The sequence below is a fragment of the Orcinus orca genome, chromosome 8 (genome assembly GCF_937001465.1).
Source record: "Orcinus orca chromosome 8, mOrcOrc1.1, whole genome shotgun sequence".
Classification (NCBI taxonomy): Eukaryota; Metazoa; Chordata; class Mammalia; order Artiodactyla; family Delphinidae; genus Orcinus; species Orcinus orca.
Genome location: NC_064566.1, coordinates 23,647,093 through 23,673,190, shown reverse-complemented (window position 1 = coordinate 23,673,190; position 26,098 = coordinate 23,647,093). Strand labels below are relative to the sequence as shown.

General features: G+C 34.9%; 1 protein-coding gene across 1 annotated transcript in view; it reads left to right on the top strand.

Moving 5' to 3' along the window:
• PDHX (pyruvate dehydrogenase complex component X) overlaps nt 1–26,098 on the top strand; it is a 75,715-nt gene that overhangs the window by 41,770 nt on the left and 7,847 nt on the right. The window contains exons 4-8 of the mRNA XM_004264000.4: nt 2,748–2,947; nt 5,800–5,898; nt 12,797–12,971; nt 14,593–14,740; nt 24,457–24,515. Coding sequence (XP_004264048.1) covers nt 2,748–2,947; nt 5,800–5,898; nt 12,797–12,971; nt 14,593–14,740; nt 24,457–24,515 — 681 coding nt within the window. The remainder of the gene's footprint in view (nt 1–2,747; nt 2,948–5,799; nt 5,899–12,796; nt 12,972–14,592; nt 14,741–24,456; nt 24,516–26,098) is intronic.

Below are 26,098 nucleotides of genomic sequence, written 5' to 3'. Positions count from 1 at the left end.
ACCCAGCCTCATGCTGGGCCTTTCGATATGAATTTCCAGTCCTTCCCAATGGGGACAGTCCTCTGTAGTTCAGTCTTGATCCATGTTGAGTATATTTTTGTTTTAAAAATAACTTGGAGGAAAACAACACCGCAATCATAATAATAGCATCTTTCCAATTTATGTAGTACTCACTAGATGTCTGGTACTATTCTGAGTGTCTTGTATATAACTCATTTATTTCTTATGATAATTCTGTGAAGTAGTTAGTAGTATTATTTCCATTTTACAGATGAAGAAACAGGCATGGTGAGATAAAGAAACCTCACCAAGGTCACATAACTAGTAAGTAGCAGAGCCAGCATTGAAGCCCAGGGAGCCTATAGAAAACTGCGAGGGAAGGCTAGTAGTTTAAATGACAGACTCCAGATCGAATATTTGAGCATTAACGGGCTGTTTTAGCAGAACTAAGTGTAAAAATCTTGCATTTAATATTAAATCAGTGACACAAGAGTAAGGGAGAATTTTGATCAAGTAAGTCAAATGCCTGGGAAAAGACCTGGGCCTCTGAGGTGTCGCAAAGCTCCAGATGCTGTAGTGGAGCAGAGCGCATCCACAGTGCTAACTTAGAGGGAGCAGTAACAAAGGCTCATTTGGTTTCTCAGCACAGTTTTGAAGAGAGCATATTCTTCTGTTACTGAGTCTACACAAATTTTAAATATTTGCTGACCACAACATAAGCAAATATCTACAGGAAACTAGCACGCCTCTAAAAGATCTCTTATTGCACTAAGGGAATAGAAAAAGAGAAGTGATTTTAAATTGTATAGTGATTTTAATGACTTTAAATGGAACTATAATAGGCATTATTTTCTTATAACTTCTATTAATATGTTCAAGTTGTGTGGTAGTATATCATTGTTCATGGTATTTGGATTTCATGTTTCATCGTGTCATTTTTTAATGGAAAAATATGAGTAGTTAAAAATAAAATCTACTTGATATTTAGATATGGTAAAAATGGAAATGATACTAAATGCTCATTATTGCCCACTTGTGAAGGTGTCAATAAGTAGGGTATATACGGAATCATTTATATGATTTATTGTAGTAAAGGAAACAAGGTGAGGTGTCAGTTTCAGATTCTACATAGTATCTGATTCAGGTTTTAGAAACCTATTGATATTTTTAAAATAAAACTTTCCTTTTTTTAAAGAATGCTTTTTATTTGAGTGAGGTTCTTTGAACTTGGATATTGATCCTATTTCTGGTTCAGTTTTGATAGGAATTAACATCAAGTGTACTTCATATCACTTAATGCTTTCTTCTATCAATTTTTTAAGAAAATTGATCATTTTACTTTGTGATTTTGAGTTAGCAGTTCATAAGCAGGTAAATAGACATTTTCAGAAGAAGAAAAAGTGTTAACCCATTAGTAATCTTAACTCATCTTTTTGACATAGTAAAGAAAAATGAGCAGTCCACAGAAGTGAAACTTTTTAGTATGTGATGAACAACTAACCAAATTGTTCTTGGGTTGTTTAGCATTTTTCTTTCCTCAGCCACAATTCATTAAACATCCTTATTTAGTTTTACGTACCCATTTCTTTTATATATTTACTGTTCTTCTCCATCAGTAGTTAGTAAACTTAGAAAGCTTCCTAACTCTCAGAATTTATGCCTTATTATTTTAATAGTGCACATATTAATAACCATGAAAATTACTGTTACTTAGAAAATGTCAAACCCATTCTAAGAGTTACGCTTTTACTTATAATTACTATACTAGTGACTGTCCTGCAGTCTGTCATTCTATTATTCATTAGATTACATCTCTAATGAACCTTATTTAAAGTAATTGAAAGGGAACAATAGAAAACTTTGAAGGAATGACATTTGCTTCCAGTACTGAACTTATATTATCATCTGAAGGTTCTCTAGGGACTTCTTTTAATAAGTAAATAAGAATCAACTCTTTCTTTATAAATTAATGCTGCTGAAATGCTTCAAATATATTTGAGTTTAAAAAAATCATCTTCGATCTTATTTATGTTTTTAGTTGGCAATATCTATGAAAAAGTGGTCAGCTGAGACACCACCATGTTTCTTATGTACTTACAGAAAATTCATGAGGTTTTTATTTTATTTCTTAGGTCTTTCAAATATACATACAGGGAAGAAATTAAATATAGAGAAATGTGGAAAGTATATTTAACATTATTAACCACAGTAGTTAACCAATTCTGTCTATACAATGGGATGTCCTTTTTTCCAGAGACTAAGTTTACTGAAAAGATCTTACTTTAAATTAATTTTCATAAATATGACTTATTTGAAGGAATTAATCCCTTATGAAATCTTGGAATTCTCTAAGCCATTGTGGAAACTGTCTGGGAAAGACCAATAGTTAAGATATGTTACTACAACTCCTGTTTTGGATTTGTACTGAATGACATCAAGAGGAAGATGGTAATGGTAGCTCTTATATATTTGAAGCCTGTGGGAAAGAGAAGAGATTCTAGATTTTTGTTTTTTTTTTTTTTTTAGGAGGTAGAATCAGTAACTGGAAGGAGGAGAGTAGTGAAAAAAGGGGTAAGTGCGGGAAGGTAGGCAAGGCACATGAAAGGCGGAGGCAGGCTAGCTCAGGTGTAGATTTTAGCTCACGTTAAGAGAGATTTCTAACTGGTACAGAATTATCCAAGGAATAAACTACTTCATGAAGTCATGAGTCTTTCCATCTCTGCAATTATTTTCTTTTTAAAATATAGGTTGCAGAAGGATCTAAAAATATACGGCTAGGTTCACTAATTGGTTTGCTAGTTGAAGAAGGAGAAGATTGGAAACATGTTGAAATTCCCAAAGATATAGGTCCTTCGTCACCAGCTTCAAAACCATCAGTGCCTTGCCCTTCACCAGAACCACAGATTTCTACCCCTGTCAAAAAGGAACACACACCAGGAAAACTACAGTGAGTATGTTTATTTGAATGATGTTATTTAAAAAAAAAAAAATGTTACAGCAACTTTTTGAGTATTTTAATCATTATCCTTTTTAAAACTCCTTTGTACATTAAGTAGGAAGTTGCTGCTCTTCCCTTTTTTTCTCTTAGGAAACTGAGGTCTAGGAATGATTATTTTACCATCATTGTTTATTCCACAGGCAAATAGTATTGAATACCTACTATATTCCAGGTACTGTGAAGGCCCTGTACACCTTGTGGAGAAAAAGACAAACAGCCTGTGTCCCCACTGAGCTTGAGTTAGGCTTTAGGATTCCAGAATGGAATTCAGTGTACCAAACTTCATATTGTGTTCTCATTCGTGGAATCCTAATTACTGTAATGTGAATTACAGTTTCAAATGTATAGCTGATATAAAATGAAATTAGCATTTTAACATGCCTTCCTTTTCTAACTACCCTGCATTTGAGTTTCTGACATGTATTAGAGCTCGATTTTGTCCAGTTGTTCTGTAACAACACAGATACTTAGTAAACATCGTTTCACTTTAGCTTTCCATAACTTTAATCGATGGACTCTGAAAATTATGTTTTATTTACTTTAATATTCTCTATAATTATATGAAATTCCTTTTTTATTGTAAAAAAAGTTCTTTTTAGAAAAATGGTCCTATTAAGAATGCTTTTGAGCATAAGTAAAAATGCAGACGCTTTCATTTTTATATTTTTTTCCAGTCATTTACCATTGTCAGTTCTTGTTAGAAGAAGTTGCCAGTGTGTTTGAAGTACTGAGTTTTAACTTTCCATTATCATACACAGTATTTCTGACTCCATTGCCTTGACTCTTTATTTTCCATGAAAATCACAAGGTAGGCTCATGGATGCTTGGTACTTAATGCTCTTTTCCCTTTTGCAAAGGTGGTATACTCTGTGATTTTGTTAATATCCAGTGTTAGAAATTTTCATGGGTCTGAAACCCCATGGTGTAGTTTAAAAACAGCTGACCTGTGAACCTGCACAGTGTTGGCCCATGTAGTGATTTAAAAAAATTTTTTCAGTTGGTTTGTTACTAGCTAATCTTACATTAAAATCTAAAATTTCAGGGCTTCCCTGGTGGCGCAGTGGTTGAGAGTCCTCCTGCCGATGCAGGGGACATGGGTTCGTGCCCTGGTCTGGGAAGATCCCACATGCCGCGGAGCGGCTGGGCCCGTGAGCCATGGCCGCTGAGCCTGCGCATCCGGAGCCTGTGCTCCGCAATGGGAGAGGCCACAACAGTGAGAGGCCCGCGTACCGCAAAAAAAAAAAAAAAATCTAAAATTTCAGTTTCTCTTGAAAAATCTGAAGATTTGGTACCATTGAGCCCATATCAACTAGAGCTGTTTCCCAGAAATGCAGAAAATGCCACATTTGTTCCTCTCCTTTTCGGAGTTATAAACTTCTGGATCTAGCCCGTTTTACTCATTTTTAAAAATATGACTGTGTAGTTATTTGTGTTTGCTATTAGGCTTAAAGGTCTTATTTGAAGAGTAGACACTTATTCATGTGACCTATTGGTGTGTGTCTCAGTTTCCTTGTCTGTAGAATCAACATAATTGTGTTTGCCTCTCTTCTTTATATATGAAGTAAAAATGCTTGCATGTAAATACTAAGGACTTGAAAAAATATGTTAAGATGTAATTCAACAACAACAACAAAACAACCCAATTTAAGTGGGCAGAGGACTCAAGTGTGCATTTCTTCCAAAGAAGATGTACATATGGTCAGTAAACACATAAAAAGATGTTAGGGAACTGCAAATCAAAACCACATTGAGGTATTACTTTGCACTAATTAAAGTGGCTGTTATCTAAAAACAAGAAAAAAAAAACCCAAAACAGAAAATAACAAGTGTTGCTGAGGATATAGAGAAATTAGTATTTCTGTGCACTGTTGGTGGGAATGTAAAATGGTGCAGTCACTCTGGAAAACAGAATTGCTGTTCCTCAAAATATTAAAAATAGAATTACCATATTATCCAGCACTTCCTTTTCTGGATATACTCAAAGGAATTAAAAGCAGGGTCTTGAAGAGATATTTATATACCCATGCTCATAGCAGCAGCATTCACAATTGCCAAAAGATGGAAATATCCCGTATGTCTAAAATGTGCTATATATATACAATGGAATGTTAGTCTTAAAAAGGAAGGAAATGCTGACACATACTGTAACGTGGACGAACCTTGAAGATATGCTAGGTAAAATAAACCAATCACAAAAGGACAAATGATGAATGATTTCACTTATATGAGTTACCTAGAGTAGTCAAATTAGTAAGGATAGAGAGTAGAATGATGGTTGCCAGGGGCTGGGAGGGATGGGGAGTTACTGTTTAATTGGTACAGAGCTTCATTTTGGGAGAATGATAAAGTTCTGGAGATGGGTGGTGGTGATGGTTGTACAACATTGTAATTGTACTTAATCCCACTCAATTATAACACCTAAAAATGCTTAAAATGGTAAATTTTACATACATTTTACTATAATAAAAAAAACATGAAGGAACAACATAGTTTCTTATTGATGTATGTGGTGAGGAGCCATGTGAAAAGTGATTAGTCAAAATAGAAGCTTTCTCCCTATGAATATTTATTCTTATTAAAAGTGTTTTGAAATAATAACTAGTTAAATTTGTATGAAAATGTTTTCATAGTAAAATAAACCAGGTTAGTACAGATTAATTTATTTGACTGTCACTATGGGAGTCATTTTAGCTTTATTATGTTTTAATTTTTCTAATTCTCAGCAAAACTGTGGACATTTAGATATATTTGAATCAAATATAAGTGTTCATTGGTTCCATTAATTTTCATGTTTTCTTTAGGTTCCGTTTAAGTCCAGCTGCCCGCAATATTCTGGAAAAACACGCACTGGATGCTAACCAGGGCACAGCCACTGGCCCTCGGGGGATATTCACTAAAGAGTACGTGTGTGCTTTTTGTAATAACCAGTTCCATTATTTATCATGATCATCTTTTTCTGAAAGTATTTAAAGAAGGGCTTATTTAGCATTAAGATTTAAAAGGAAATACACTGTTCTTTTGTACTTTTAATTGCTTTTGTCAGCATAAAATGTATTTTATGCAAGGGTTGTTTTTTGAATAATTGCAGCGTTACTGAAAAATAGTTCTAATTTGATAACTAAGCCAGAACCTTAGAAATGATGATAAATGGAGAAAATTAGAGTGCAAAATGGTGAATCTTTATATTGTTTTTAAGTTTGTATGAAATAATCATGCAATCACATTTAAATTTCTGAAGCATAGTTTAAGAAAAAAATTCATTCTTAACCCATTTGGATTTTGCTCACGTGTACAATCAAAGCAATTTCCATAGGCAGTTGGGTCTCATTTTAGATTTTCTTTTCTATTCCGTTTCTCAGTCTGTCCATGAATTAGTACCTCACTTTTTTAGGACCACACTACTAATTAGAAATATTTTATAGTAAGCTTTAAAATCTGATAGAGCTATCCTTTCTCTTCTTTTTCAGTAAACCAGTTTTCTTGGTTTATTTTTATTTTACTATTCTTCCAAATGAATTTTAAACAATTTGTCTAGCCCTACTGGTGGGGTTGGGCAGGAAGACTATGTTCTTTTTATTGGGATTGTAGCACATTTTAAATTAACTTTGGGAGAAGTGAAATCTTTATGATGTTGAGTCTTCCTGTTCAAGAACACTATGTGTTTCTATTTGTTTAACTTTTGTGTCTTTCAAGAATATGTTAAAACAGATGACCCCTGCTCTATTGAAAATTAGTCTGGTGAGGAAGACAGGTTAATCAAATAGGCATATGAGCTAATGTGAAATTGCTATAGTGGTGTCTGCCACATTTCTACTAGAGTAATATTAAATTTTCAAATTGAGTTAATGTTTTAAAGCAATATGCTTATTCCCTGTTTATCTACTATTGATAAAAGTGATCAGTAGTATTGGGCAGAAATTTTTACAAGGTGAGGTAGAGCAAAGTTATGAAATTATTAAGTGGCAAACCAGGTGACTTTTCTTTCTTTTCATTGGATTATTTTACTGTTCGTTAAAGCATTGGTTTATTGTTGGATATTTCTTTTAATGAAAGCAATACCCTTTAATTCTTAGATATTCTCATTTATCTGTACTTCAGCCTTACTGATTTGTTAATCAGACAGGTGTGTGTGGTTTTCTTAAACATATAGTGTGAAGTTTGTGCCAACATACTCACATGAGTTGGAAATCAGCTGTTCTGACCCCTGGCTGAAACACAACATCCTGGACTGTGGATTTTTAATTAAAAGACTTAAAAGTTTCACTTAGCCATAAAAAATTAAAATAAAGAATCCTGATAGGTAGTTAAGCCTAGTTTTTTCCCCACATTAATCCTTATTTAGTATATACTACTTGTATCTTAATTTTGTTAATCTTCTACCAGTCCATACCTTATGAAAAAGTCTCTGTCTGTAAAAATGGGAGAAAACAACTTTCTTTATAACATGGTAGACTTACCCATATATATCTGAGGGATAAGATAAAGAGTCTATATTTAATTCATTAATTGTTGAAGATTTGATGAAATGTAAAATAATCATAGATGTAACTTAGAAAGATCAATTTTGCAAATTTGTGAAAGATAAATTGGAGCAGAAAAAGACTTGAGGTAAGGAGATAAATTAATAGGCTCATAAAGTAGTCTAGCTAAGAGAGAATGAATACTCAAATGTGGGTAGGAACCTAAAAGAGAGATCACTGATGGATACAGCATTATAAGGAGAAAATCCAGAAGCCTGTAAAGGATAGAATGTAGAGCACAGACCAGGATAGCAATGAGTCAAGGGAGGAACTTGGGATTCTGTTCCAGGTGATGACATTTTGGCCCCATAAATAGAAATAAGGGATTTGCAGAAGCATTTGTCTTGGTGGAATAACTAATGTGTTTGGTTTGAAGCTTATTGTCAGTGCTGACAAACCAGATTCCAGATATTAGAATCAGTGAGGTGAAGATGCATCTTGGGAGATAGTTTGGTACTAGAGAGGAAGGTTTGATAAAGTGATAGTTACAGTTGAGATCATCAGTAGGTAAACATTTTAGAAGGCAAAAATTTCTGTATTGGAGGATATCTAGGAGATGGATATAAGTCAAGGAGGAAGGGCTCTGAGAAAAGGCTCTTGAAGTTGGTGATTAGTGACCGTTTAGAGGGCAAATCAGTGGTGTGACAGCAGTGGGGTAAAGAAGTAGAGTTTTCTTTTTCTTTCCCTTCTCTTTCCGTATGTGCTTAATACATATACGATGAACAAGTATCTTTTTTAAACCCAAGTTGAAAGTTATCATAGTAGTCTGACATCTCCTAAGGAGGACAGAATGGTGTTATCTTGTTGGATACCCTAAGGAAGCACTATTACAGAGTTACGATTTTGATATCTTTGCTATCTTTGTCTGCCTATTACCCAGTCCTTTCCCTGCCCTTTAACTCCCTACTATAAAGACCCTTCGGTCTTTAAAATATGACATATTACAAAAGATTTCATGAGGAAAATGGATCCTTAAAGCATGCATTATTGAGAATATTTACTTTGTATACTACTAAAGATACCTTGTTTTAAGTTAAACACTGAGGTGAGCTTTGGGAAAAAAATTTGTCCTCGTGTCATCTACAGAAATGTCATCTTCTGGTAAGACTGACAAATTGCAGCCTTCAGCATAAGCTGTGCCCCAAATACCTTAGCACACATTCTTGAAATAATGAGAGACATCCTTCCTTCTTACCTTGTCAACTAAAAGTGCAAGTAGAAAAGTCAGTTGCAAGAGCTGAGGAGGTGTCTCTGACCCATTGTATTTATGAAGAAAACCATAAGTGTCATGGTTGCTATTTTAATGTTTCATGAAAGCAAGCATATTGCTCAGAGTATATGTTGTGCAAAAGCATGTAGACTTTGCTTTGCCTGTACATGTAACTGTTTTAGGAAAACAAGTGCCAGGGACACTGTTGGAGGTTCTTGGCCTATAGCCTAACTTCTTTGGCATATCTACGTCTTAAGTCATACTTGTAGCTAATGTTTGTGTTCGTATCACAGCATCACAAATATAGTAGGCATGACAGTCATGTCTAGTATGTTTTCAGTGATACTTCTTTTTAAAACTAATTCGTAGCACACCCAAATGACTTAAGGGATCTGGTAGAGAAGGTTCTGCCTTAAGTGAATGCCCAAAGCAGAAGTGAATGGTGTATCAGTTTTTCTCTAATTTTTATAGCTTTTAATATCTACCTGATTCTTCAAGCTTAGACTGATTAATTACTTAATGGACAGAAATCATTAAAAATCTTTCTCTGCATTACAGAAACTAAATTATTGGCTGTTATTAAACAATAATTAACATTCATACTTTATGAGGTATATAAGTGTAAAATCAGCAATAAAAGTTTACTGTGAGCCCATGGCCAGAATTGCTTTTCTGCTTGTTTATGATTCATGACTCCTACTTACTTTCAGGGATGAACCTAAACTGCCTTTTCTTGATAAAAATAGTAAGTAATAGTAATGCTGATAGTGAAATAAGAATATGTCTATTTAGTGTGACCAACCTTTTTTAAAGTAGAATGTATTCAGGCATTATTTTAGATTTTTTTAGTCTCCTCAAGTGTTCATTGTTTTCTGTTGTTGTTGTTTGTTGGTTTGTTTGTTTTTAACCGATTACTGCGGGTACACTAGTGATCCCTGTATAAAGAAATCAGTGTGTTTTGTATATGCCATTCTGATGCTAAACTTTAAAACCCAGATTAATAATAGATTTTGTTAGAGAGATGTATTTAATTACCTTATATGATGAAAGGGGACTAGTAATGTTAGACTGTAACAGCTCTTAAACGTGAAATATCCTTTGTTAAAGGTATTTTTCTAAAACAAAAGGCCTTATCTTATATCAGTGCTCACACTTTTATCTATGTGGCCAAGGTTTTGACTCATGACATAAATCCCCAGGAATTGTAGGGCAGTCATTTACTTCACATGTAAATATTATAACAATTAACTGGAAAAATGGTGCTTTGGGTTAGAAATATCATAAGTAAATTTAAAATTAACTTCCAAATAGGAGTAAGCTTGCTGTTAAAAAGCCTTAAGAGCACATAAGCTCATTCCCCAGGACACTCAGTCTTTCTGCCGTTACCATCAGGTTTGTGGCTCACCCTTGGAGAACCAGGCTTGCCTCTAGTTATGTTCCTGTTACTTTTTGTGTGGTAGGTGAAGGGCCTTTGTCTGGAGGTCCTACTTTTAGCTACTTCAGACTGGGTAGATAACTATTCTTCATTCAGTCACAGAATTGCTGTTAATCTGAGATATGCTCATTTAATTCTTTCTATTCTAGCCTTTTCTTCTGAGAAAAAATTGTTCCGACTCTGCCTAGTTTAATTGGCATACTCTACACAGGTATTAGAAAGGTAGTAGGAAATACACAGGCTTTGGAGTTGGCCATACCCAGGTTTGGTCCCAGCCCTGGCAGCTCCTAGCTGCCTACCTCTTCAGCTTCACCTTTAAACCCTCTCCACTTTGTTCACTGCCCTCCTTCTACGCTGGGCTTCCTTCTGTTCTTAGAAGCCCTAATTTCCCTGCCTTTACACTTGCTGTTCTCTGCCTAGAAACATGCTTTTCCCAGCTGTTCTTGAGACTTGCTCCTTCATGTCCGTCCACAGAAATATTATTTCTTCAGTCCTTCCCTGACCGCCCTGTTTTAAAGTAACACCTCCTCTCACTCATGACTCTCAATCTCATTACTCTGCTTTATTTTCTTCACTATCTGTTCATTTGTTTACTTGCTTAATGTATGACTCTCCTATAGAATAACACTCCTTGTTGGGAAGTGTTTTAACATTATATTTTCAACACCTAGAGTAGAGTAGGTGCTTGAGAACTACTGACTTAGAAATGGAATTTAACCTCTTTGAACCTACTTACTCATTTATAAAGTGGGAATAATAATACCTCCCTCACATGGCTGGTGTAAGATTACATTAACATAACCACAGTACATACACAAGAGGCTCACTTTTCCACTTCTATTCCCTCTTTCAGTAATTAAAGATCAAGGATGATACAACCTTTAAGATTTCTTTGTCAGTCTGACCTCTTATCTTAAATGTCAGCTCTTTAATTTTGAAACAAGTAACTTACTTGCACTTAAGTTCATGTATCCCTTTCTGGACCTGATATAAAAATCATAGACTCTCCTTCCTTAAAAATGTACCAGTACACATTGGGAGATCCCTCCCATGATGCCTCCCCAAGCTAGAGCATTCCTGCCTGTGTCAATTTTCTATTGCTGCATGACAAATTGCAACAAACTTAGTAGCTTAAAACAACACCCACTTATTATCTAACAGTGCTGTGGGTCAGAAGTCCTGGTCCAGCATGACTGGGTTTCCAGCTCATGGTCTCACAAGGCTGAAATCAAGGTGTCAGCCAGGGCTAGGGTCTCATCTGAAGGTTGGAGTCCTCTTCCAGGTTCACATGGTTGTTGGCAGAATTCAGTTCCTTGGGGTAGTAGGAGTCTGAGCCCTGTTTTCTTGCTTGCTGTCATCCAAGGATTGCTGTCACCTCCTGGAGGCCTCCTTCAGGTCTTTGCCACGAGGTCACCTCCATAGACAGTTCATAAATGCCTGTTTGCTTCTCCAATGCAAGCAGGAGAATCGCCATTCAAATTTCTTCTTTTAGGAATTCCCTGTTCCTTTTAAAGAACTTATCTGATATGTCTGACCCTTTCAGAATAGTTTGCCTTTTGATTAACTCAGTGTCAGCTGCTTTGGGACCTTAATTATGTCTACAAAATCCATCACCTTTGTCATGTAATGTAACCTAATCATGGCAGTGACATCCATCATATTCACAGGCCCACCCACACTCAAGAGAGATTATATGGGGTATGTACACCAGGAACAGGAATATTGGGGCCATCTCAGAGTTCTGCCTAGTATGTGATAATATCAAATCATTAACTGGGTTTAAGAAATTTTAAAAATATAATTTGCCTTTAGATTTGTGTTACCCTGAAGTTGTTTTTAGACTATGTAAAACCTTTTTCATTAAAAAAAATTTTTAGATTTAAAACATTTTTAAGTACTTTAGAATTGTCAGATTAAAATTTTTGAAAAAACTGTTTTGTTTAAGGAAGTACATGACTTTATACCACTGTAACTTCGAATGGATTGAGAGTTTGAATAGTAGTCTAATTATATCCTTGTAATAAACAAAGACACCTTTGTTTTGCAGAGTAATACAAAGGCAAGTCTGTTACTTGTTTAGTTATTTTTCATTCTAAATGCTGCTATGGCTTCGGTTTATTACATTAGATTGTGCTGATAGCATTTGAGGTATGATTTCCTGGCCATAAACAAGCTAATTTGTACCAGGATAAACAATGCTTTAGTAAATATTCTAATGAAAGTCATAGGTACAGTAAGCTTGACACTTTCTGAATGCTATATGAAAATTATTTCACAAATACCATGAATGAGGGTATAGCTTAATTTATGAATTGCTCATCTACCAAAAGACACTGCCCCCAGAAAAAAAGACTGATTTTCCTTTAAAAAATAACTGTCTACACCCAATACTTTGATAAAATCTGTTTGTTGTTTTATTTTAAAAATGTGCAAATATTGTAGCCATTGGACAAATATGAATCAGTAGAACAGGTAAGAGACAAGATTTTCTTGTCTAGCTCAAATCGTTTTGCATTGTAGCCTTGACATCAGTGTATTTCTTTATTTTCCCTTCACATCTGGCCTCCATTTTCTGAACGTTCTTATATTCCTGGTTGCTAATCATGGTTATCTAACTCCCTTCTTATCTCCAGGGATGCTCTCAAACTGGTCCAGTTGAAACAGATGGGCAAGATCACTGAATCCAGACCCACCCCAGCCCCGCCAACCATTCCCACAGCGTCTTTACCCCCACAGGCCACAGCCAGGCCATCTTATCCCCGGCCAATGATCCCTCCAGTATCAACTCCTGGACAGCCTAATGTAGCGGTAATGTCATCTGAGTAGATTTTTATTTTTCAGATTTAAGCGAGAGAGAAAATAAGAACCATTGCTCTATGTTTCATGAGTTCTTTTACCAGTCCATTATAGTAGTAGCTCAAAGTGATGAAGACAAAAATTCTCTAAATGTTTTGTTTTGCACATTTCCATAAACCAGATTTGTTTGTACAGTGCTAATAACTTCCAAATAGAATTATGATTCAATTTAAATTTGCCACAAGTTCCACAATGTCAGTGCCATGTATATGCTCTATAATCGTGATACCTTTCATATCTTTTTTTTCTTGGGTGTAATACTAATAATTGGTAGCTGATACCAGCTCCCTTTTGTGCATATGCTTTATTTTTTGACTAAGGGAGTTGATAGTCTTACTGTGAATAACTATAGAGATTGTATCGCTAATCATTCTTTACTTCTTGGATACATGTAATAGCCCTTTTTTGTTTTCAAATTACTCCATTTTGCCTCTCTGTCTCCCTTTCTTAGTACCTTTTATGTCATTTGCTTCCCATCAGAAGAAATGCAAGATAATCAGGTTTGTTATAAAGCTGAATGGGCACTGAAAAAAATAAATAAATAAACCTACACTGCTTTTTCTGATGGAGAAATACATTCCAATATAGTATTTTAAAAGAATTAAAAACAGTACAAGTTTCATGAGAAACAGATTTTTTAAATGTACATTAATGATTCGTGACTACATACACAAAAGTTTATGAGTAATCAAATCTTATTTCTTTAAAAAGTAAGTTATTCAAATTTGAAAGATAAACCTTTAAAATTCTTACAGTATGTAGACAGCATTTATTTTATTTGATCAAGTATTTTGCTAACATAAGATGTTTAATTCCCACAGAAAGCATTTATAAAAAAAGAAGTCAGCTGTACTTTTGGCTGATTTGTATTATCCTAAGTGATTGTAATCCAGTCCCAGAATGGAGTGAAGGACAAAGAAGGAATTAGACATAATTTAAGGTCCATCATATTTTTGTTAGAGGTTCAAGGAACAGAATGGAAAAGCTACAGTAAAGTTACAGGAAGATTTTATTATCCCATTCATACTTTATGAGTTTCTTGGAAATAAGATGCTCATGTGATTTTTTATTTTTAATTACAAACCAAAATAGAAATAATTTGGCAGATTATCTAGTATTTTGAATTACCTTTTTCTCATGTATGCCATTTTTACAAGTAAAAATTGCCTGTAGTTGTTGATTTATTGATTGCTTTGAGTTTTATTAAGAAGTGATGTTTGTAACAGAAGCTACTTACAGGCTTGTAGGTGATATCTCAATAAGCACACCCATGAGGGGTTAATTCATGATTTGGTACATTTCTTTTTAATCATCTTAAACATGGTAACATAGATGTTCCATTCACAACTGAAACATGAATTTTTCTGCTTTTTTTCTACAGTCATATACTATAAAGTTAAAATTCCTCAGATTTCTTATATTTCTTCTTATACTAAGAATTTTTCATAACAGTTTTACTGTATTAATTTTTATTTTCATAAGTTAGGTCATTGAGACTGGATTTCAGTTACAGTTTGTTTGCTTGTTTTTTCCAATTCTATTTATGGTTTAACGGACATGTTATTCTTTGCAGGGCACGTTCACTGAAATCCCTACTAGCAATATTAGAAGAGTTATTGCCAAGAGGTTAACTGAATCTAAACGTACTGTACCTCATGCATATGCTACTACTGACTGTGACCTTGGAGCTGTTTTAAAAGTTAGGCAAAATCTGGTCAGAGGTTAGTAAAGTTGAGTTTATTTAATGTAATACACATGCTAAACTAACTATTATGAGATCTTTTATTTATGAAATGTACATTGTGTAGCTTTTTCCATCAGTTTCATCATCTGGGCATATTTTAGCCCTAGAAGAGAATTGGTTCTCTTTTCCTATAATAAATTGGTTATATAGTATTGAATACGTCATACTTTTTGGTACGATATCTGAAGAAGCAGTTCTTAACATTTTAGAAAGTATAAAATCCAAAACTGATTTAAGAATGTTTTAGATTGTAAATATATCTTAGATATCACTCTTTATACATTTTAACTTTTAGTTCCTCTTCAAAATGTACTTTCATGTTATTAAATTTGTAATGTTCCTTCTCCAAATCTATTAAAACTAAGGTTGCTGAGAGACATATAAATTTTTAGAATGATCTGATGTTTTATTTTTTTCCTTCCAATCTGTATGGCTTTATTTCATTTTCTTGCCTTATTGCACAGTCTAGGACCTCTGTTACAGTGATCAGTATGTGATAAAAGCAAACATTCTTGCCTTGTTCTTGATCTTGGGGGAAGGCATTCAGTCTTTAACATTAGCTGTTGATTTTTTGGAAGATTCTCTTCTTCATGTTGAAGAAATTTGTATTCCTAATTCGCCAAGAATTTTAAGCATGAATGGATGTTAAGTTTTTTCAAATACTTTTTCTGTATCTTTTGAAGTAATCTTTTCTTTCCTTGTTAATATGATGAATTACATTGGTTGATTTCATGTTGAATCACCTTTGTTTACATGAGTGATTCCTCATTAGTGAGTGAGATTAAAATTCATTTAATCATTAAAACTTTTCTGATATATTGCTTGATCCCATTTTCTAAAATTTAGCTAAGAATCTTTACACCTGTGCACATGAGAAATATTGGTCTGTCGTTTTTCTTTTATTGAGTTTTTTTTTACTGGGTTTGTTATCACAGAATAAGTTGGGAAATGTTTCTTACTCCTTTATTTTCTGGAAGAGTTTGAGTAGAATTGGTTTTACTTGTTTTTTTTTTTTTTTTTTTTTTTTTTTTTACTTGTTTTTTAATTGTTCGGTAGAATTTACCAATGAAGCTTTTTAGGAATGCCATTTTCTTTATGGGGATTTTTAACTACAAATTCAACTTTTAAAATAGATTAAGAGTTATTATTTTTTCCTGAATGACCTTTGGTAGTTTGTGTTTTTCAAGGAATTTGTTTATGTCTTCTAAGTTATCAAATTTATTGGCATTAAGTTGATCGTATTACCTTATTACACTTTTCACATCTGTGTATACAGTTGGCCATTCATATTCACAGCTTCTGCATCTGTGAATTAAACCAACCATATTTTTTTTTAATTCCTGAAAGCTGTTAAAGCAGAACTTGAATTTGCCATGCACTGGTAAATATTTACATAGCATTTACATCATATTAACTATTACTAGTATTCTAGAGATTTAAAGTTTACGGGAGGATGCATGTAGGTTATATGCAAATACTACACCATTTCATGCAAGGGACTTGAACATTCTCGGATTTTGGTATCCAAGGCATGTCCTGAAACCAGTTCCCCTCGGATACGGAGGGATGACTGTAAAGGAGATGAGATTACCATTTTTTATATTAGTAATTTGTCTTCTAACTTTCTTGGTCAGTCTGGCTAGAGGTTTATCAATTTTATTGATCTCTTTAAAGAATCAGTTATTTGATTTTACTAACTTTTTCTATTTCTATAATTTTGTTTTTATTGATTTTTACTCTCATCTTTATTATTTCATTTTTTCTATTTGCTTTGGGTTTAATTTGCCCTTTTTTTCCCTAGTTTCTTAAGGTGAAAATCGATGTCAATATAATATAATAAACTTTATTTCTAACGTAAGCATATGATACTTTTAATTTTAAGTTCCCTTTAAGCAGTGCTTCAGCTGTATCCCATAAATTTTGGCATGTTTTATTTTCCTTCCTACTCAGTTCAAGATGTTTTCGAATTTCCCTTGTGATTTCTTTTTTGATTAATCAGTTATTTAGAAGTATAAGTTTAATTTCCAAATATTTAGGGACTTTTCAGTTTTCTTTCTTTTATGATTTCTAGTTTAACTCCACTGTGTTTAGAGGAGACACTTTGTATGATTTAAATCTTTTTAAGTTTGTTGAGATTTATTTTATAGTCATAATGTTACCTGGTCCAAGCTCATACTGCTCACTGCACAACAGGCCAATAAATTGAGAGACGAGATGTTAGGGCAAGTAATAGCACTTTATTCAGAAAGTCAGCAGACCAAGAAGATGGCAGACTGTGTCCCAAAGAACCATCTTACCCGAGTTAGAATTCAGGCTTCTTTTATACTAAAAGGGTAGGGGATGTGACTGGTTGTTGCAGTCTTTTTGGTGCTGGAATCCTTTGTTCTACAGTGCCAGGGTGGGTCTGGTCACAATGTTCCTGTAAACCTCCAACAAGGCAATTGCTTTCTGCTCTGCAACTTTTTATCTCTATGTGAATGGAAAAGTGTTACACCTTTAAAGTTCAAGCCTCTGCCTGCAGAGCATTGAGAAAGGGCTATTATGTATATTTCAGGCTATAGGCAATATTCTTTTACAAAGATGCAGAGCCAGCACAACTAAGCACAGGCAATGGAGCACAAAGGTTAGTGTCCTTGAAAAGAATGTGTGTCCTACTTTTGAGGAGTGTTTTATGAATGTTGGTTAGGTGAAGTTGGTTGATACTATTGTTCTTACCTTCTGTAAACTTACTGATTTCCTGTCTCTTTGTTTTATTAATTCTTGAAAGACAAGCGTTAAAATCCTTAATTATAATTGTAAATTTCTCTGTTTCCCCTCTTAGTTTTTATCAGTTTTTGCTTCGTGTATTTTGAAGGTCTGTTATTAGGCATATACACATTTAGGATTTTTATGTTTTCTTGGTGAATAGACCCATCATGTTATGTCCTGTCTGTTCCTGGTATAATATTCCGTATCCTCAAACCTCCTTTGCCTGATATTTGTATAGGCATTCCAGATTTCTCTGGTTAGTGTTTTTATATTATGTCTTTTTAGATCTTTTTACTCTGAATGTATGTGTATCTTTATGCCTCACAGATATCATGAGTTCAGTTCCAGACCACCACAATAAAGCAAATATTTCAATAAAGCAAGTCACACTTTTTGGGGGGGGGTTTCCCGTGCATATAAAAGTAATGTTACACTATACTATAGTCTGTTAAGTGTGCTGTAGCATTATGTCTAACAATACTTTATTGCTAAAAATGCTAACCACCATCTGAGCCTTCAGCTGGTGGAGGGTCTTGCCTTGATGTTGAGTGCTGTGGACTGATCAGGGTGGGAGTTGCTGAAGGGTGGGGTGGCTGTGGGCATTTTTAAAAGAATAAGACAGCAGTGAAGTTTGCTACATTGATTGACTGACTCTCCTCTCACAAACGACTCTATGTAGCAGCGATGCTGTTTGATAGCATTTTGTCCACAGTGGAGCTTCTTTCAAAAGCGGAGTCAATCTTCTCAAACCCTGCTGCTGCTTATCAACTAAGTTTATGTAATATTCTGAATCCTTTGTTGTCATTTCTACAGTCTTCACAGCATCTTCACCAGTAGATTCCATCTCAAGAAACCACTTTCCTTCCTTATCAGTAAGAAGCAACTCCTCATCTGTTCAAGTTTTATCATGAGATTACAGCAATTCAATCATATCTTCAGGTTCTACTTCTAATTCTAGTTTTCTTGCTGTTTCTTCCACATCTGCAGTTATTTCCTCCACTGAAGTCTTGAACCCCTCAAAGTCATTCATGAGGATTGGAATCAACTTCCAAACTCCTGCTAATGTTGATATTTTGACCTCTTTCCATGAATTACAAATGTTCTTAATGGCAGCTAGAATAGTGAATCCTTTCCAAAGTTTTTCAACCTACTTTGCCCAAGTCCATCAGAGGAATCACTATATATGGCAGCTATAGCCTTATGAAATGTATTTCTTACAAGGACTTGAAAGTCGAAATTATGTTTGATCCACGGGCTGCATAATGGATTGTTAGCAGGCATGAAAACAACATTAATCTTGTTGTACATCTCCGTCAGAGCTCTTGGGTGATGTGGTGCATTGTCAGCGAGCAATCATATTTTAAGATGAATCTTTTTTCTGAGCAGTAGGTGTCCACAGGGAACTTAAAATATTCAGTAAACTGTTTTGTAAACAGTATGTAAACTGTATGCTGTTATACAGGCTTTTTTGTTCCATTTATATATAGAGCACAGACGGAGTAGATTTAGCATAATTCTTAAGGGCCCTAGGATTTTCAGAATGGTAAATGAGCCCTGGCTTCAACTTAAAGTCACCAGCTGCCTAACCGGAGAGTCAGCCTATCCTTTGAAGTTTTGAGGCCAGCACTGACTTTCTCTAGCTATGAAGTCCTAGATGACATCTTTCAATAGAAGGCTGTTTCATCTACATTGAAAATCTGTGGTTTAATGTAGCCATCTTCCTTAATGTTCTTAGCTAGATCCTCTGGATAACTTGCTACAGCTTCTACATCAGCACTTACTGCTTCACCCTGCACTTTTATGTTATAGAGATGGCTCTTTCCTTAAACCTCATGAACCAACCTCTGCTGGCTTCAAACTTTCCTCTGCAGCTTCCTCACCTCTCTCAGCCTTCACAGAATTGAAGAGTTAGGGCCTCGCTCTGGATCGGGCTTTGGCTTAAGGGAATGTTGTGGCTGGTTTGATCTTCTATCCAGACTACTCAGACTTTCTTCCTATCAGCAGTAGGGCTGTTTTGCTTTGTTATCATTCATGTGTTCTCTGGAGCAGCACTTTTAATTTCCTTCAAGAACTTTTCCTTTGCATTCATTTGCAACTTGGCTAATTGTTCAGCACTAGAGGCCTAGCTTTCGGCCTACCTTGCCTTTCAACATGCCTTCCTCACGAAGCTTGATCACTTTTTGCTCTTGATTTAAAGTGAGAGATGTGTGACTCTTCCTTTCACTTGAACACTTAGAGGCCATTGTATGGTTATTAATTGGCCTAATTTCAACATTGTTGAATCTCAGGGAATAAAGAGACCTGAGGAAAGGGAGAGAGACAGGGGAACAGCCAGTCAGTGGAGCAGTCAGAACACACGCAAATATTTATCAATTAAGTTCACCTTCTATGTGTGTGGTTCGTGGCACCCCAAAACAATTACAATAGTAACATCAAAGATCACTGATCTCAGATCACCATAACAAATATAGTAATAATGAAAAAGTTTGAAATATTGAGAGGATCACCAAAATATGACACAGAGACATGAAGCGAGCAAATGCTGTTGGGAAAATGGCACCAGTAGACTTCCTTGAAGCAGCGTTGCCACAAACCTTCAATTTGTTAAAAAAAACAAAAACAAAAAAACCCCATCACAATATCTGCAAAGGGCAGTAAAGCAAAGCACGATAAAATGAGGTATGCCTGTATTTAGATGGTTCCTTGCAGACAGCATATAATTGGTTCTCACTTTTTTAATCCAATCCTGTGGTTTCTTTTTATTAAGATTTAAACTATTCACATTTAATGATTTGTTCTTTGTTTTTCCTTTGTAAAATTTTCTTTTGTACCATTTATTGTCCTTTGTTTTTGTCCCATCATTCTTCCTGTTTTTCCTGTTTCTTATCTCATTTTGGATTATTTATGATTCCATTTTATTTCTTTTTACTCTCTCTCCTCTCTCATTATTTATTTATTCATGTTTGTTTATTTTTGTGGTTCCTTTAGGGTTTACAGTATAATTCTTTATCACATCTACCTTCATATTTTTATTGCACCACCTCATGTATAATGTAAGCACCTTACAGTATGCCTGTATTCCCTCCCTCATCCTTTATGCTGTTATTCTTATGCTTTACTTCTACATATGATGTCAGCAGAATATATGTATAATTTTTTTTTACTTTAGCAAATCAACTATATTTTAAAGTTTTAAAAATGAGGGGAAAAATGTCTTTTTATACTTGTATGTATTTTTACCAGTTTCATCATTCTTCATTTCTTTGTACAGAACCAGAGTGCTAGCTATCTGCTATCATACTTCTGCCTGAAGAACTTTCTTAATGTTTCTTGTGGTACAGGTTGGCTGGCAAAAAATTCTTTCAGTTTTTGTCTGGAAAAGTCTATTTCTCCTTCATTTTTTTCCATCCCTTGAATTATGAATTCTGGTGAAATATACATAACATAAAATTTACCATCTTAACCATTTTTACATATACAGTTCTGTGGTATTAAGTACATTCATATTGTTGTGCAGCCATTGCCACCATGCATGTTCACAAAACTCTTCATTGTGTAAAACTGAAGCACTATACCTGTTAAACAGTAACTCCCTGTTCCCCTTTCCCCTCAGCCTCGAGCAGCCACTATTGTACTCTCTGTGTGAATTTGACCACTCTGTATCTCATTTGAGTGGACTCATACAGTACTTGTCCTTTTGTGACAGGCTTATTTCACGTAGCATATTGTTCTCAAGGTTCATTCACAATGAGCATATGTTAGAATTTTCATCCATTTTAAGACTGAAAGATATTCCATTTTATGTATATTCCACATTCTATGTATTCATTTATCTGTCAATGGACAGTTGGTTGCTTCCATCTTTTGATTTTTATGAATATGCTTCTGTGAACATGGATGTACAAATATCTCTACTTTCAGATCTTGTGGTTGTATCCCCAGAAGTGTTACTGCTGAATCATATGGTAATTCTAACTCTAACTTTTTGAGGAACTCACATACTGTTTTCTGTTGTGGCTGCATCATTTTACATTCTTATCATCAATGCAAATCAGGGTCCCAGTTGCTCTGTATCCTCACTAACACTTGTTATTTCTGTGATTTTGATAGTAGTCATTCTAATGGGTGTGTCTCCTTCATTTTTGAAAGATACTTTTGCTGGGTATAAAATTTTGAGTAAATAAGTTTTTTCCCCCCAGTATTTTTACTTAAAGATACCATTCCATTATCTTCTGACTTGCAGAATATCTGCTGCCATTCTTAATCTGTGTTTCCCTGTATATAATGTTTTCTTTCTCTCTGGTTGCCTTCAAGATTTTCTCCAATAGCAGCTTGACTATTATATGCCTAACATTTTTTGTTTTTTGTTTTTTGTTTTTTGTTTTTTCCCTATTGCATTTATCCTGTCTGGGTTTCTCTCAGCTTCTTGGATTTGTGGTTTGTTGTCTTTCATTAATTTTGGAAAACTCCCAGATACAGTTATTTTTAACTATATCTTCTGCTTCATGTGTTTTCTCCTTGGAACTCTAATTATAAATGTTAGACATAATTGTAACGCTTAGATGTAACCTCAGCTCCCTAATAAGCTCAAGAAAGTTATGATTTTGTAGTTTATGTTGCTTTTCCTCCCACCCTATTTGGATGGGCACAACTTTCTCTTGTGGCTTTCTGCATCCTAAGTGAAAGCAGAACTGAAAAATCAGTATAGGTACAGGCTTTCAAACCTGACAGATTTTAATAGTCCAAGGAACTAAGTGGAAAGCTGTTTTAGACAGAGTGATCAATGTTCAAAAAGTTAACCCTGAAAGCTCCCCTTACAGGTTTCAAATCATACTTGCTAGTTATGATATAGAGGTTATTGTGGGAATAATTTTCCTGATTCCTTCCTCTCATGAGGCAGGAAACAGTACTATTTCATTGGAGGTATGGATTAGTGTAGTATCTTTGCATGGACCAGGTTTGGTATGTCCTTTTAATTAGGGATTTTTTGATGAGTCTTCAAAGGGCCCACATTAAAGGTTATAGTATATAACATTCTATAAGTATGTTCCACACTTTGTTTTGTAACAGTATGCAAAGGAGAATATTTGATATTCCCTCACAATGTATTTCCTACTCTCTTCTTAATAAATGTTACCAATGGTCTTTCTGTATGTTTGAAAATGTCCACAAAAAAAAAAAGCAAAAAAAACTTTTCTGTAAGTTTTAAATTTTATTTTAAAATAAAGGAACTTGAAAAAAATATCCTTTGCACATATTAGATTTGAGATGCCTATCAGACACGTAAGTAGAAAATGTCATGTGAGAAAGAGGGTGTATGAGTCTGAAGCTCCAGATACACCAGGATTCAAGATAGAATTTGGAGGAATCATTATCATATAAATGGTATCAAACTGAAAGTTCTCACCTGGCGAGATGTCAACATTGAGAGAAAGGGACTGAAAGTAAGTAAGCAGAGAGTGGAATAAAACCAGGAGAGTCTGTGACACAGAAATCAGAAAGAGAACATGTTTCAAGATGAAGAAAGTGGTCAAATGTAGGAGTATGATGAGGGCAGGGAATTTTAAGTGAGGCCTATGGACTTGGGCAGTAGATTTGGAAACCATCAGCTGGTAAATGGTTTGGGAAGTCTTCACTGTGGACACCTATGGATAGTAGGTAAAGTGAGAAGGAGGCAGAGGGAGGCATGAGAGGTAAGCAGAGTGTGTTCATAAAATATTCTGTCTGCATATTTGAATTTATGCAGACCAAATTTTCTGTATGTGGGTATCATTAAGTCTCTAAGCACTGGAAATCCGTTTGTTTTTCTGCTCCCAGAGGAGTTTTAAACAAACAAAAATGCTTGTGTTTCAGGAAATCTGAATTGTAAGAGCTGTGTATTAGAAGAGCAGCTGACAGTTACCATGACAGTTTGACAGTATTTAGGTTTATGGTAATACATCTAATCCCTTTCTGAAATCTTAGCATGCCTTTGGAATGAGATATCATTCATGTAAAATTCCATCATAGTAGAGTAACAGGATTTGTGTATCCTACCACATACCATCAACTGACTAGATACCATCTTAAAGTCTTTTTATAGAAGCCGTTGCAATAAAGAATCAAATGTAGTTTACATTTTCAACACTTTCATACGCACTGGGAAAAGCAGAGGTATAAACCAAATGCTTCATTAAGATCAGCTCTTTGGGAAGGGAGGGGACCCCAGCTTTATCTTAAAACATTATACTGGAAGGAAATTGATTTAAATGGATTCACCATAAAACTAGACAGAGAACCTCATTTTATTCATTGCATTAAGACCCACGCCAGCATTGCTTCATCTTTGGCATTTGCTATATCCTGTTTTGTTAAGTTAAAAAGCAGCTCTTATTTAATGCAGTGATCTTAAATTTTTTGATTGTACACTTTGTTAGTAAGAAGAAATTTCTGAACATCCCTGCTCTGAACGCTATTTAAAATTTGTTTCTTTAAAGTGACTACCGCTACCACTGTTCTAATATAATCCATGTATTATAAAGAATACACAATATACGGACGTTTGAAAAGGATGTGGGAAGAAAATGAATCATCTTGTAAACTTCCTGACTATATATGCCATGGACAGACCATTTGTCTTTTTCAAGACATGGGACTTGGATCTTTTCTCTCTGATTATGGTTGTCATGTGTCTTTTAAGTTCTTGTGTATGCTATCTGAGCAGTTTAAAAGAACTGTAAATCAGGATCAGGAGAAAACTTTTATATTCATGGTTAATATTAATCCAGGACCTCATATAATGCAAGTTTTTCTACTCAGAGGAACCATGACTAAGCGAACAAAACCTGTAATATTTTTTATCATTGTTTGTCAGTGCAGTCCATAATTTAAAAGTTTGAAATCATAATGGTTAATTTAAAAGTTTTATTATGAACATTAATTTTAATACACTTGTTTTTCTTTCAGATGACATCAAAGTATCAGTAAACGATTTTATCATCAAGGCAGCAGCTGTTACCCTTAAAGTAAGTAGCAAACCCCATATAATTTTGGCTTCCAAAGTAGTCTCACATCTTGGGATTTTAGATAATAAATAGAACTCTTATTTTTAAGTGACAAAAATTTTACAATTTTAATGTTAAAAATATTGTTATTTAATCTCACTCAGTTTTGCAGATGGAGAAACTGAGAATCACAAAGGTTTACAACTAATTACAGCAGAATAAAGACCATTTATTCCACAAATACTAATTGATCCCCTAGCATGTGCTAAATACTAGAGATATAATAGTGAGCAAAAGCCTACATATTTTCTGCTCTCATGGGGCTTATATTCTAGTTGGGAGAGGCAAACAAATATATATGTCAGATAGTGAAAGTGCTGAGGAGAAAAAGAAAGCAGGTTAAGGGAACAGAAGAACTAGAGGTGTTATTTTCAAAAGTTAGCCAAGGAAGGCTTCTCTGGCAGGATGATAATTGAGACAAGTCCTGTGGAAAGAGAGGGAGAAAACCATGTAGAGATGTGGTAGAAGATGCTCCAGGCAGAGGGAACAGCAAACACAGAGGCTGTGAGGAGTGGATCGTGTCACCCAGAGACATGGTGCTGGGGATGAAGTGTGCCTGGAGTGGAATTAGTGAGACTAGGAGGGTAAGAGATGAGATTAAACATAAAAGAAGAGGGAGAGGGGCTAAGGGGGTCCCGAAGTACACGAGGCCTTGGTGACCATGGGAAGGAGGAGGAATTTTATGACAAATGAGAAGGAAGTCTTTGGAGGGTTTTGAGCGAAGGATTAACATGATCTGACTTAAAACTTTAAAAAGAAAAAGGAGAGCCTGCTGCGGCGGTTGTGTGGAACACAGCTTGCGGAGAGGCAAGGGTGGAAGTGGTTACGTTTCAAGGCAGAACCACCAGGGTTTGCTGGTGGATTGGATGTGGAATGTGAGAGAAAGAAGGACAAGGGTTTTGGTCCAAGTAGTGGAAGGAATGGAATTTCCCATGTGCTAAGACTGGGAGAGGAGCAGGTTTGAGGCAGGGAATCTAGACTTCAGTTTTGGACAAATTAAGTTCAGGAAACCTCATAGTGTCCCAGTGGGGTGGCAGGAAGGCAGGTGAATGTCAGAGCCTGCAGTTCAGCGAGGTGTCCGACTGGAGATGTAAATCCAAAGCCCAGGCTTCCTGAATCCCTGCTCAGCACCATTTGCTGTCATGCCTTCTTTCTATAACTACGCTATTTTCTGCATCACTGCTTACTAAATGCTGTATTTAAAGTATTTTTATAAGGAGTTTATTTTTAGTTCTTGGAGAGTACAACTATAGAGAATTTTAAAGGCATGCCTTTTCAGTCGTTTGGTATCTCAGTGTTCGTATGTTTTTTCTCTTTGGACCAAATAATATTTTGATTTATATTAACAATCTTCTAATTATGAATCATTCTTGCCTTCTTCAAGTGAGTCTCTAGTGGTCCATTAACTATTTGTTAAGATTTCATTTTATAATTTTGTATCAGAAACCATAAGTAATTGTAATTTAAATTGTGTGCTTGCTTTTTCAGACTTTTCTTTTTTCTAAATCATTTGCTTCATAAAATGAATTTGGTTGTGTTTTTCC